This window comes from Indicator indicator, chromosome 2 (assembly GCF_027791375.1).
Source record: "Indicator indicator isolate 239-I01 chromosome 2, UM_Iind_1.1, whole genome shotgun sequence".
NCBI classification, from domain to species: Eukaryota; Metazoa; Chordata; class Aves; order Piciformes; family Indicatoridae; genus Indicator; species Indicator indicator.
The window spans coordinates 24614324-24626654 of NC_072011.1; the positions used below are offsets into that span (position 1 = coordinate 24614324).

Below are 12331 nucleotides of genomic sequence, written 5' to 3' on the forward strand. Positions count from 1 at the left end.
TGCTTTAGTCCACAGACATGCTATCGTATTTACAAAAAGGTGTCTTTTAAAGAGCTTTTGCTTAAAGGTCTGGTAAGAAATTCTGTACACCTGTAAAGCTAACAGGAGCACTGGGAAGCTGTAGACAGCTTCCTGTTTATCTTCACAGAAAATATGTTCTTCAGTGAAATGTTAATGCACACTGCCCCTAGCTTTTTCATGGCCCCTAACTACGGTATACTTGTATTCTGTATTTCTTTTTTTCATCTAAAAAGAGTTTCAGTTTCAGCAGATAATAATTTTATGCCCTTCACATGGAAGACGCTACTGTAGCTTTGGAAGAATGAATCAAGAGCCTGGCTGACCATCAGAGAGTCCAGGTAAACTCCTTGATCAGCTAATGAAAAAGATTAAAGCATGCAAATATTTTAATTGGGGTATTCTTTTCAGTCTCATTACTTGGATGCTCCAAACTGACACAAACTGCTGCTTCCTGTATTTGTACTTGGACAGAATAGACTTAAGCCTCAAATCCCTGTTGCACATTTTTACTCTGACATCCAGTGATGTGAAGACTATAAGTGACACAAAAGCCATAGAAAGCAATGCTTTTGGGGGGGGGGGGGAGGATCTATGTCAGCTGCTCACTTATGAGCTTTGTGATTTACTTTTGAATTGCGCTACTGGCCAGAATTATACCAGATACACAATGAGGACATTTTTTTCTATAGCATTCAGAACTTTGAAATTTTTACTTGGGTAAGCTACAAATGTCAGTCAATAGATTCATCCTAATCTAAGATCTTATTGTTCTGGTCCTGTCTTTTTCCTCCATCCTTTCTGATTGATTAAGCAGCTCTTGCATTTTACAGTAATACAATAATACAATCCAAATTGCCTCAGGAGGCCTTCATATGAAACTTCATATAAAAGGCAATAAATAGGCTTACTTTGATTCATATTTATTTTCCTTTTCATTTATAAGTGATTTTCTGCATTCATTCCATGTTTCTCTTTCCTGTTCAAATACAGAACAATTTTAGAAGATTGCTCAAATAAGCCTCTTACACAATTAGAATCCTGCCCTTGATGGCTGCCTTTCTCAAGCTGCACATCCTCTGCTGATTGCATTATTGTTCCCTCTCCAGTGACTCAGTGATAGATCTGTTTATTCACATCAAACCTTCCATTAACCCCTAGTTCTGCTAATTTACAAATTCATTTGTATTTGTCTTATCAGTTATAAAAGTGCAGTCAGTATATGAACTTTCTAAGTAGGAAATATCAGGCACCTCTTGTAGTCTGGGACCTGCTATAACCAGTATTTTTTAATCTATTAGCTGAAGGAAATACAGCTTGGTTTAAAATGGCTACACTTTTCCATCATGTGCAATGTTTCACTACCACAAAAATGAGAATAATCTTACCATGTATGTTAAGTGTAATATGAAGTCAGAAGATAGGGCTCAGTTTCCCATACATGCAGAATTAACTGGAGAATCCTGTAAAGTTTATTTCTTCTTCTCTCATATTGTTGTACTCCATTCCTTTCCTGATGGGCCACATCATAAAACATTGTTCCCTGACTGTCAGATGTGTTTCTAGGTACTTTGTTGAAGAGGAGAGAAGTAGTAAAAAAAAAAAAAAAAGTCCTGGAGTCCTCTCCAGTCATAAGCTTCCTTTATATTTAAGGTGTGACAGAATTATGAGTTCACCTAATATAATCTCCTGAGCATCATAAGCCATTAAATATCACCCAGATTCTGCTACACGGAGCCCAATTATTTTAATTAGGCAAGAGTGCTTCAGTTGTCAAGAGACTAAACTGTAGTATGCCACAGGCACAGACCAAAAATAGACAAAGATGTCATCAAAGCCTGAGGGTCTTGCAATAACAAAGAATTTCTAAAGTTTGAGGTGAGAAATATCTCCAAAATTCCTAGAGAAGATATGTAACTTATTCATCAACACTGAACAGAATGTCAAGTCCCTGTCAATGAGACCTGAGAGAAAATTTTGACTTCCTCTTCAAACTTGGTGATCAACTTAATCCTGGCCTGAGCATGAGAGAATGATATACTCAATGGGTACCTAAGAAAAAGAATCTCTGTCAGCCAGAGATCCTTGGGTTTTTTTTTTTTTACAGTACAGTACAGTAAGCTATGGATATTTTAAATTTTACACATTTTTGCATTTCATCGACTGAAAAATGTTTTTATTTTTCCATAGGTGAAGAAGTTGCAAGCCAAGTTAACTAAGCTCTGTAATCTGAATATTGAACAAGTCACAAAGTTGAGTTTAAGTATCTCTAATATGAAGATCCCAGTGAATTCCAGACCCTGGATGAAAGAGACCCTGGATGAAGGAGAAGAAGAGTGGAGGAGGGAAGACTCTCCACTAGCCAATAAGAATGGGTTAGGGATCAGTTACATAAATTGAATATTCAAAAGTCCATGAGCCCTGAAGAGATGCAGCCAAGAGCGTTGAGAGAACTGGCTGATGTTGTTGCTCTGCCACTTTCAATCATTTTTGCAAAATCCTGGCAGACAGGAGAGGTGCCTGAGGACTGGAGGAAAGCCAATGTCACTCCAGTCTTCAAAAAGGGCAAGAAAGAGGTTCCAGGAAACTATAGACCACTGAGCCTCACCTCCATCCCTGGAAAAATGATGAAGCTGCTCATTCTGGAGGGCATCTCTAGGCACTTGGAAGAGAAGAAGATTATCAGGAGTAGTCAGCATGGATTTACTAATAGGAAATCCTGCTTCACTATGATGTCATAACTGAATGGGTAGATGCAAGGTGACAAGTGGATGTAATCTACCACAGCCTTAGTGAGGCTTTTGACACTGTCTCCCATAACACCCTTAGGAAGTGCAGGATAGAAGAACAGACAGTGAGACGGATTAGAAACTGGTTACAAAATAGAGTATCATGGTAGGGCCATGACATGGCCCAGTACAAACCCAGACAGGCCTTAAGATGTCTAGACAAGGTGCCTTTCTCTCCCCTCCTTCCTGCAGAAAGACAGGGCAGCATGGGAAAAGACACAAAGGGGACAGGACTCCTGCCTGTCTGCTAAACAAGTTGTTTATCTGGCGTGAGAGCATGTAAGCTGACCACTGCTCCCCTAGAAACAAGGTCTTTGTTTCTGTCTTTTATGGTTATAGCCTGGCAGAACACCTTTCCATTGGGCAGCTACACGTTAGCTTCAGTGCCCCTTTGGACCAATCGATCACTGGCCATATGTATATAAAGGTTGACCTGGTAGTCACCTTTGTTTGCCTTGCTTTAAGCCTTGCTTTCAAGCCTACTTGGATCCGTCTTGTAGAAGCCACTTCAAGTTGCCCTGACCTGCCTCAAGTGCCTGGTCCAGAGCCTGGGATAAAGCCACAAGCCATACACATGCAAGCCGGAGAAGCCACGAGCCTAGAAGCTGGATCCACCTAGCCTGCTTCTCCTTGCCACTAGAGTTGTGCTGTGCCTCAGTTTACCCAGGAACCAAGCAAGTGCCTGTCACGAAGAGCGTCGTTAACTGCCCACCGTCCACTGAAGCCAGACCAGCCTGGGACCATGTAGGAAACTCTTCTTGCCGGCAATCCACCGTGCCAGCACCGCATGAGAGTGCCCCAAAGCTAACACAGAGGCAGCATCCCCCATGTGGGTAAAACCAGCTGTGAGTAATTAATTCACTGCCCTTTGGGTTTAAAGGTTCTTATCGACCCTCCCCCTGCTGTAATCGAGCACTAACTGCTCTCAGATACCTTCTCTTTCCAAGTTATTGCCTCCTAGTTTGCATAAAATTGTTTGTATTTTGCCCTAAGACTGTATATTCCCATTGTAAATATATATTCCAACCATACAATGATCCTATTTAACAAGTTTGGCAATTTTCATTAATAAAGGGTTACTAATATTTTATTTGATACCCATTTGACATATTATTATTATTATTGTGAGGGTAATTAATAATTTCTCCCTTTGTGATGCAGAGTTCAAAGAGTGGTAGTCAATGGTGCCAAGTCCAGCTAGAGACCTGTGACCAGTGGAGTCCCCCAAAGATCAGTGCTGGGGATAGTCCTGTTCAACATCTTCATCAATGACATTGATGAAGGGACAGACAGACAGAGAGTCTGCTCAGCAAGTTTGCTGATGATACCAAACTGGGGGTCTTGGCTGACACGCCTGAAGGCTGTGCAGCCATTCAGTGAGACCTGGACAGACTGGAGAGCTGGGCAGAGAGGAACCTAACGAGGTTTAACAAGGGTAAGTGCAGAGTCCTGCACATGGGAAGGAATAATAAACTGCACCAGTACAGGTTAGGAGGTGATCTGCTAGAAAGCAGGCCTGTGAAGAAGGACCTGGGAGTCCTGGTGGACTCAGTGATCTCAAGTCCCTTCAACCTCTAACATCCTGTGATTCTGTAATCCTAGCACCTTTCCAGGGGACTGTTTGGTCTGGCAGTTTACAAGGAACAAGATTTAGTTGATAAATGATAAAATCAACTACTAATACATTTTTAAACTTGACTCCTAATTTATCTCAGCTCTCCATTTAAAATTGGTCTCACATGCTTGCAATATTACCTCGCTCTTATTTCAGATAAATTGTTTAACAGAGGACTGATATCTTCCTCAAAACATTCATTTACAAATTTCAGTCTGATCTGATTTACATTCATAGACACCAGTTTCATACGCTCCATGTGTCCAGTTTTGACATGTCTTTACAAACAAAACCTTGATTTTATTCTCGTTCTCTCTAATACAGTTTCCCCAACATAAATACAGCATTATTCTGGTATTTATATTCTCATGCTAGATTACAGTGACCAGCAGCCTACATCCCTTTATCAGGTAACTACCTATTTTCTCTGCCTTCTTGCTCTTTCACAGAGCACATATGACAGATTTAAAATGGTGAACTACTATGTAAGCTGCAGAATAATACATCAACCCAAACTACTGAAGACATTGCACATTCAGGACAAAATCTGCAATGTGCATGTACAACAGCCATTTCCCATCTGCCTGCATGATGCAGAGAACAGGGAAAAGCTATACCCTACATAAATTAAGGGATACAGAATTTGATCACATAATGTGGGACATCCCCTCATATTCTACACATGTAGCAGACAAAGGTCAGTTAGAGCTGAAAAGACTCACATGATGTTTTCTGACACTATTGTACTCCATGATTTGGAATGTAAAGGTAAAAACAGTTATTCTTCTACCTATTGCACCAAGCACAAGCAATTGATTTGTTCTCAATATAAAATGTATTTGTTTTGCTTTTGCTAATCCTATGAACTAATGTGATCCCTGTTATTAATGTTGGAAACATTCTCTAGATTGCTTTATCCAATCACTGCTGAGAGTTGAGTTTTATATCAGTTACCAGATCAGTGAAATGCAGCACTGCAAGATACAGGCAATGGAAATAATACATCCTGACAGGAATATAGAGCCTGTTAATTGTACAGTGATATTCTGGGGTAAAAAGTTTTAATAAAACTTCAGCATTCTACCACACCTTAAAAATCCCCATGATTTTATATTTCATTTTAAACCATGTAAAACATTGCCAGAAAAAACCAAACCAAACCAAACCAACCCAACCAAAAACCAAACCACCTACAAATGCAAAAAGAATTTTGGTGAGCCAGAGAAAGCCTGTCATATTTTAGCAATGAAACAACTTGCCTAGTTACTGAAGCATAATGTGTCAACACGATGGAATTCCACTTTCTACAGGCTACAGTGCCCACTCGATAGACAAAAGCAGTAAATTACTGCTTAGAGCTTGTGGTGCAATGCTGGCAACTCAGAATTCAGCAATAATAGAAATTGCTCGTCTCGTTTTCATTCCTCTTGAAAAAAACTCCTTATATAATATTACAAAACACTCCTACTGTGAGCTGGTTTCTTAATCTCAGCAATATCTTCAGCTATTACCTTATCCATGTTAATACTTTCCTCGTGAATTTTCTATAAAAGCAAAAATTTAATGACATATGGAACCGGGACAGATACCTGAAATGTAATAACAAAGAATAACCCTTCATTTTTACTAGATAGTGTCTCCCTCTTATTTCCATGTTAGTGTTTGCAAATTGCATAAAGGTCTCAAGGTCTTTTATTTTCTGATTTATTCCTCTGTTTTTCAAAACCTTGGAGCCTCTTATTTCTGCTCCCATTTCAACCATCTTAAAACTGAAGCAAAAATTCAGATTGTTATGCACATAGTCCTTCTTCACTCACACATATTACTCAACTGATTATAAAATAAGGGAGGTTTTTTTCAGTGCAAATACCTTCCAAGGTTGTCTTGAACTACCACTACTCATCTTAAATATCTTTATATCCTGAAGCATTTTAAACTGTGCCTATTTTCTCATTGAAGATGCAAAAGCACATGTCCTGAAACAAACATTGCTAACTACACCACTGTTTGACAATAAAGTGTTTCAGCTTAGTCAATGTTTCAAACATTTTGATCAGGCAATATATATGGAATAATATGCCAAAATCAGACAGAAACGAGATAGAAATTTCACAGAGAAAGTGCACGCTGATCACGACAATACACTGCACTAGAACTTCACAACAAAAAGCTTACAACTGCCAGATGTGGAAACTGCATTTCACTTTTAGACTGGCCTAATCTTGGAAACTATAAGGCACTTTCATATACATGACACAGTTCTGAAACAGTATTTCCAAGCTACTTCAGGTTCCAAGAGGAGTAAGGTGCACTCATGTAGCAATCAAATCAAGATATAAAATCATAAATAAACAATCCTTCTCCTGAAGTTTAGAAGGATGCATGTAACTAACAAGATCATAACTGGAATTATCAAAATTAAGTGAATAGGAAGTTGGAATTTTTATAATTCAGATTTGTCTTCTCAAGACAAAATATTTTTTCCAGTTATTCAGAGTTTGCCTACCTATATATTATATTGCTTAACAAAGACATCACTGAAAAATCACAGAATGTTAGGGGTTGGAAGGGACAGGAATACACCCAGATGGATTTTGAAAGTATGCTGAGAAGGAGACTCCACAACCTCTCTGGGCAACCTGTTCCAGTGCTCCATCACCCTCACAGCAAATAATTTTCTCCTCATATTGAGGTAGAACCTCCTGTGTTCCAGTTTGCACCCATTGTTCCTTGTTCTACCACTGGGCACCACCAAAAAGAGACCACCACCTTCATCCTGGCACCCACCCCTCAGATATTTATCGACATTAATAAGATCCCCTTGTAGCCTTCTCTTCTCAAGACTAAACAGCCCCAGTTCTCTCAGTCTCTCTTCATAGGAGGGATGTTCATGTCCCCCAGTCATCCTTGTTGATCTCTGTTGGACTGTCCCCCCTAGATCTCTGTCTCTCTTGAACTTAGCACAAAACAAAATGCAACACACATGCTAGGAAATGCCTGAAGAGGAGATAATGAACCACAAGAAAAGAGCTTTGCAAAAGGAATGTGTATTGCATTTTTCATGAAATTGTTTTAGTGTCCTCCATTCTATTAAGCTTTCTGAAAAAAAGGCAGACAATTATTAATTCTACAAATAGGCTGCGATTGCTTTTGGCGTGTGCTTCTTTAGCTATGGAAGAAGAATGCAAGAAGAAATCAATGAGAAAAGATTGCTGGGAAGAGCAAAATTGCCTTAGGGACTTTGTTTTATGTAATGCAATGGTCTAGGAATTCTATTTATAAGAAAGACAGGATATTTATATCTATTGATTTTTCACAGACCTCTTGCAGTCTGTAGCCTTAAAATTGCACTGATCCTAGAAGGGACTACATCTTTAGTAAAATCTTGACATTCTTCAATGGCACTATGCTTACAGAGCAGTAAATATGGTGTAATAGAGGTGACATAACCCCAAATTTTGTGTTCCCTTTGCAATGCTATAAAACTTCCTTTATCATTGCATATACTCACTTGTGGACTGGAGTTTCACATTAGGGGGCCCAAATGAAAGGCCACAAAAGTATCAATTATGACAGCTTGTTCCTAAGACCATTTCAATTGTCACACCTGAAGGTAGTTTAAAGCAGTCTCAAGCTGTCCATGAACCTTCAAGAGTCAGGTCTCCTAGCAAGAGATTATCAAACAGAGGATCTCTGGAAATACATTTTTCTTCTGGCACATATGGGCTATGCTGGAATGAGTAAACTCAATGGGAAAAGCTCAACAGAGACTCTATCTCCTCTATCCCTGATCTCCCATCTCACTTTATTCCAAGGGATAAGACAACTCACATTTTGTGGTACAAAACTGTGGAACAAGGGCTATGATACAGTCACGCACTAGTCAGTTATCATCTCACTGAAAGATATTGACAGGGGATGTTTTGAAAGACAGATGAGCTGTATCTGTAGAAACCAAGGCACACTTTTACATAAACAAGAAGTACAGTCCCTTGAAGCTCCAGTCTAACTGGCTTTTAACTCCAAACTTTCCTTTAATATATGGGCAATAATATGCCATTGTAATGTAAAACAAGGCACAAATGTTTTATTCATAGAGTTTTCGTACGCCTTGATTACCACAGCTTTTCCTGTACCCAGGCCAGCTGGTACAATATGTACTGTCCTCTATGCTTTGTTGTTTTCTTATATTAAATACATCAAAATTTTATATCTGAGCAATAAAAGTTAGTAACAAAGGTCTAATGCATAATAATGAAGGTAGAACAACAGTGCATAATGGTAATATCTTGGTAAATCAATGAGTAAGTTTATGGCTAATGATAAAAAATATGAAAGATTAGGCAAGAGTGAGGTCATTCAGTGGTACCACAACATGGCTTTGGATGATGACTACTCATAATCATTTAAAAGACATCCACACGATACTTTTTAAGTTAAAATAAATTGCTGCTCTTGTTCTGTTTCTTTGCCTGAAAGCCTGAACAGATAGCAGTGCCTGGCTGCAGAGGGTACATATGGAGATACTTAAATGCAAACCTCTCTCTTCACCTTTTTGGTACAGTTCTGCCTAAATATTTATGAGGCAGGTTTTGGGACCCACATACTGCTGGTCCCAAATTTCATAAGACAAAGCAAAATCCTCCACCTTTAACTTTCCCAAAGGCTCTTTTAGTAAATTTAGAGAATTCTCTTGCAAACTCACTTTTAGCTTTGACACTAATAGCAATGTCTTTGCAAAGAGATATTCTAGTTCATTTCACAAACCAGAGAAAGAAACTAGGAAAGGCAAAATGTCTGTGGCTTAGTTACCTGCTAAGTTTTCAATACTCTTTCCAATTGGAGTCCTTACATATTTGGGACTGTCTCACACAGTTTTCTCTCTGAATAATTAAGTACTTTTTTGCTTTAATTTGTGGTGGTCAGCTTATTCTCTATTTGGTTTCTTGTGTCTCCACTTTTCTAAAATGGCTGCTGAAAATCCATTTCATTTACTGTCTTGACTTTCTCTTGAAAAATCTATCCCTCTTCCCTCCTTTGATCCATCTTATCAATTAATCAAAATCCTCTTCTACTTGACAGTTTTTAGCTAGCCTTATATTGCAGTTCAGACCCGAACAATTGGTTTGCTCTGTGCAGTAGACAATTACTCCTCTAAAAGGGTTTTTGGTTGAATAACAGACCATTGATGTCATCTGTTAGCAATGTTACCAGCTCTGAACTCTACCCAAAGACAGAGGTTCAAATATCCCAAAAGAGACTCTACATATCTAAAGCACAGGTTGAAGGATGACACAGGTATTCATAGAGGGTCTCCAGATTCATGTTACCTTCGTTATTTCCTTACTTTCCAGTTCCAACAAGGAAGGTGCCTCTAAAACAAACTTTACAAGTAAGTATTGAAAGGCATCTTTTGCAACCATTAGTTGGATAGACAAAGTGGACCTCCTTAATTTTGGACCTTTCTCTGAGATTGTAAATCATTGCGTACACTCATAAGGGAACCCAGAGCTCTGCAGGTTTGCCTGGGAAAAAAAACAACTACCACACCACAGTTTAACATTCTGAATAGAAAAACACTCAAAGTGACTACAGAAAACACTGTCTTGGTGTCCTTACAGGTGGATCCTTACTTTCAGCCAGCTTTCTCAGCAGCAGCTGGCTTAAGTGCCTCACCACAAGAAATCAGTTACAAATCTTCCTTGAACTTACCATTTGTCAGGGTGCAAAGAAAGATTCAAAGACAGGTATTTTTATCCTGTTCCACTATAGGTTCTGAGTGGCTTACGGACCAGCTTCTTGCTTCTCATTTCAGCCTCAATGAATTGTACCCCTTAATGTTCTAGACATCACATAATTCAAAACAAAGGGTGAGGTTAAACTCAAGGCTGCAGATCTGGCCATTAGCAAGCACAGCACAGAGTCCATAAAAGGAAAGAGAGCAGTTTGCTAAACCAGGTAATACATCAATTCTGTATGCTATGTACACTTTATTTACAGGGCATTTGCAGATTCAGAATGATGATGAATGAAGCTGCAAAATATGGTTTGATTTTCAGCACTTCAAGGCAGAGCGGAGTAAAAATTATTTGTGATTTTATCTCTTTTAAGAAATGCCTAATAGTTAATCCAGAGGCTATTGCTTTGTTTTGTTTTGTTTACTCGGTCTTGCTTCTTATTACTTTCCTTCTTTCTGCTTTATTTTATAGCCCTAGGTCTGCTCAGTAAATCTGAGGAGTATTCTGTTTTACATGCACCACTGCATGGACAGATAGGAAGTTTTACCAAGGTCGACAGATGCTAACCTACTCATAGAAGACAAGTTACCGCCACTTCCTAGATCAGCAAACTATTATTCTTCCACTGTATCAGTTTGGGCAACATCAAAAACGCAAAAAAAGGTGTCTTTCACAAGAAAGGCAACAGCAAGAGCATGATAATATTTTATGTAGATAGATTTAAATATAGATATTTTTCTGTTCTTGCACAGCCTGCATGGAATTCAGTAATATTACCAACCATGGAAAGGGTCACTTAGCAGGAACATCAGTTAATCACTCTTACCTAACATTTAATAGTCTTTTTTAATATATATAAAGATTTCTTGCTACATTTTTCTACTTCCCCCAAAGCTTGATTCTTGTAAAGTACCTGCTTCTTCTACTGCAAAAAAACCCGCTGCTCCATATGATCTGACCTCTTAGCAAAATCATTTCAAGTGTCATCTGTTTTTCTTTTACAGAAATCCACCCTTAATTGTGCATTCCTCCTGCCTAAAAGCAATTTTGTATGAGAATACAAATGTATTTCTATATTTCAATTCATCATGCATCTTAAGCAATGTCACTGCAGTATCACAGACCTTTTCTATAACTTACAAAGAAAGCTGGTGTTAATATAATAATGAGTGGTTTGCTCAAGATCCTGTTCATTTTTGCTGAATGCGAGGAGAATAAAGTCAAAACACATTTGGATTGCCATATGTCCATTTCAGCTTCTTACAGTTACTACTCAGGAACTTAAACCAGATAAAGCAAAGAATTCTGGAATGGACACAGTCTACATTATGGCCATCATTCTTAAGCCACAGTGATATATTTAAACTGTTTATTGAGCTACAGTAGCTCTGGTATGAAGGGTAATTCAGAGTCACTGATGAAAAAGGAAAAAAAAACAACCCAACATTTCTCCCCTTATTCTATCATACAGTATCAATTGTTTACCACACCACTACTAGGAAAATGTATGTTCTTACCCCACAGCCTATTCCATTGCCTGGTTCACATACAATTTTCCTCACTCCTGGTTCAGGCAGCAAACCCGCTCCACAGCCGGGAGTTGGACACAGCACTCCTCCCATCTGCAGCACACATTCTTCAGCCCCATAGCGCTGGTAGCGGTTGTACTACAAAACAACAGAGTGGTGTTAAACTTCTAACAGCACACAAACCATGTCCCAAAACTTTGGCATGAATCTAACCCCACATAAGCAAGTCAACTGCCCTAATGCATCACATGTTAAGTTAGAGTTCTTTGTCAAAAATCTAGAACTTTGCAATGACATTAAATGGAGCACCACTCCACTCCAATTCACATCATATGCATCATTTTCTCACTTGCAGTTATCATTTTTCACCACCAGAATATTGCAGAGAATGTTAAAAATCAAGGAAACAGCAGTCTGCCTCTGCAAGCAACCTCAAGAACTCTTTTGCTATAAATAAGTATTGTAAACATCATAAATACAATCCAACATCAGATCATGATAAATGCTATATACAAACTGAAAAGAAAGCCATAAAACCCCTCAAGGATCTACAGCTAGAAGCACAATCTGCTTTAAGGCTAAAGGGTTGTAAAAATTGCCCCACCAACTTAATTTTCAAAATAAATTTGATGGCAAAATAAT

The 12331-nt window shown here is 38.6% G+C and overlaps 1 protein-coding gene across 1 annotated transcript in view; it reads right to left on the reverse strand.

Moving 5' to 3' along the window:
• PRKN (parkin RBR E3 ubiquitin protein ligase) overlaps positions 1 to 12331 on the reverse strand; it is a 634620-nt gene that overhangs the window by 122432 nt on the left and 499857 nt on the right. Inside the window, exon 9 of the mRNA XM_054396652.1 lies at positions 11678 to 11827. Within this exon, the coding sequence (XP_054252627.1) occupies positions 11678 to 11827 (150 nt within the window). The remainder of the gene's footprint in view (positions 1 to 11677; positions 11828 to 12331) is intronic.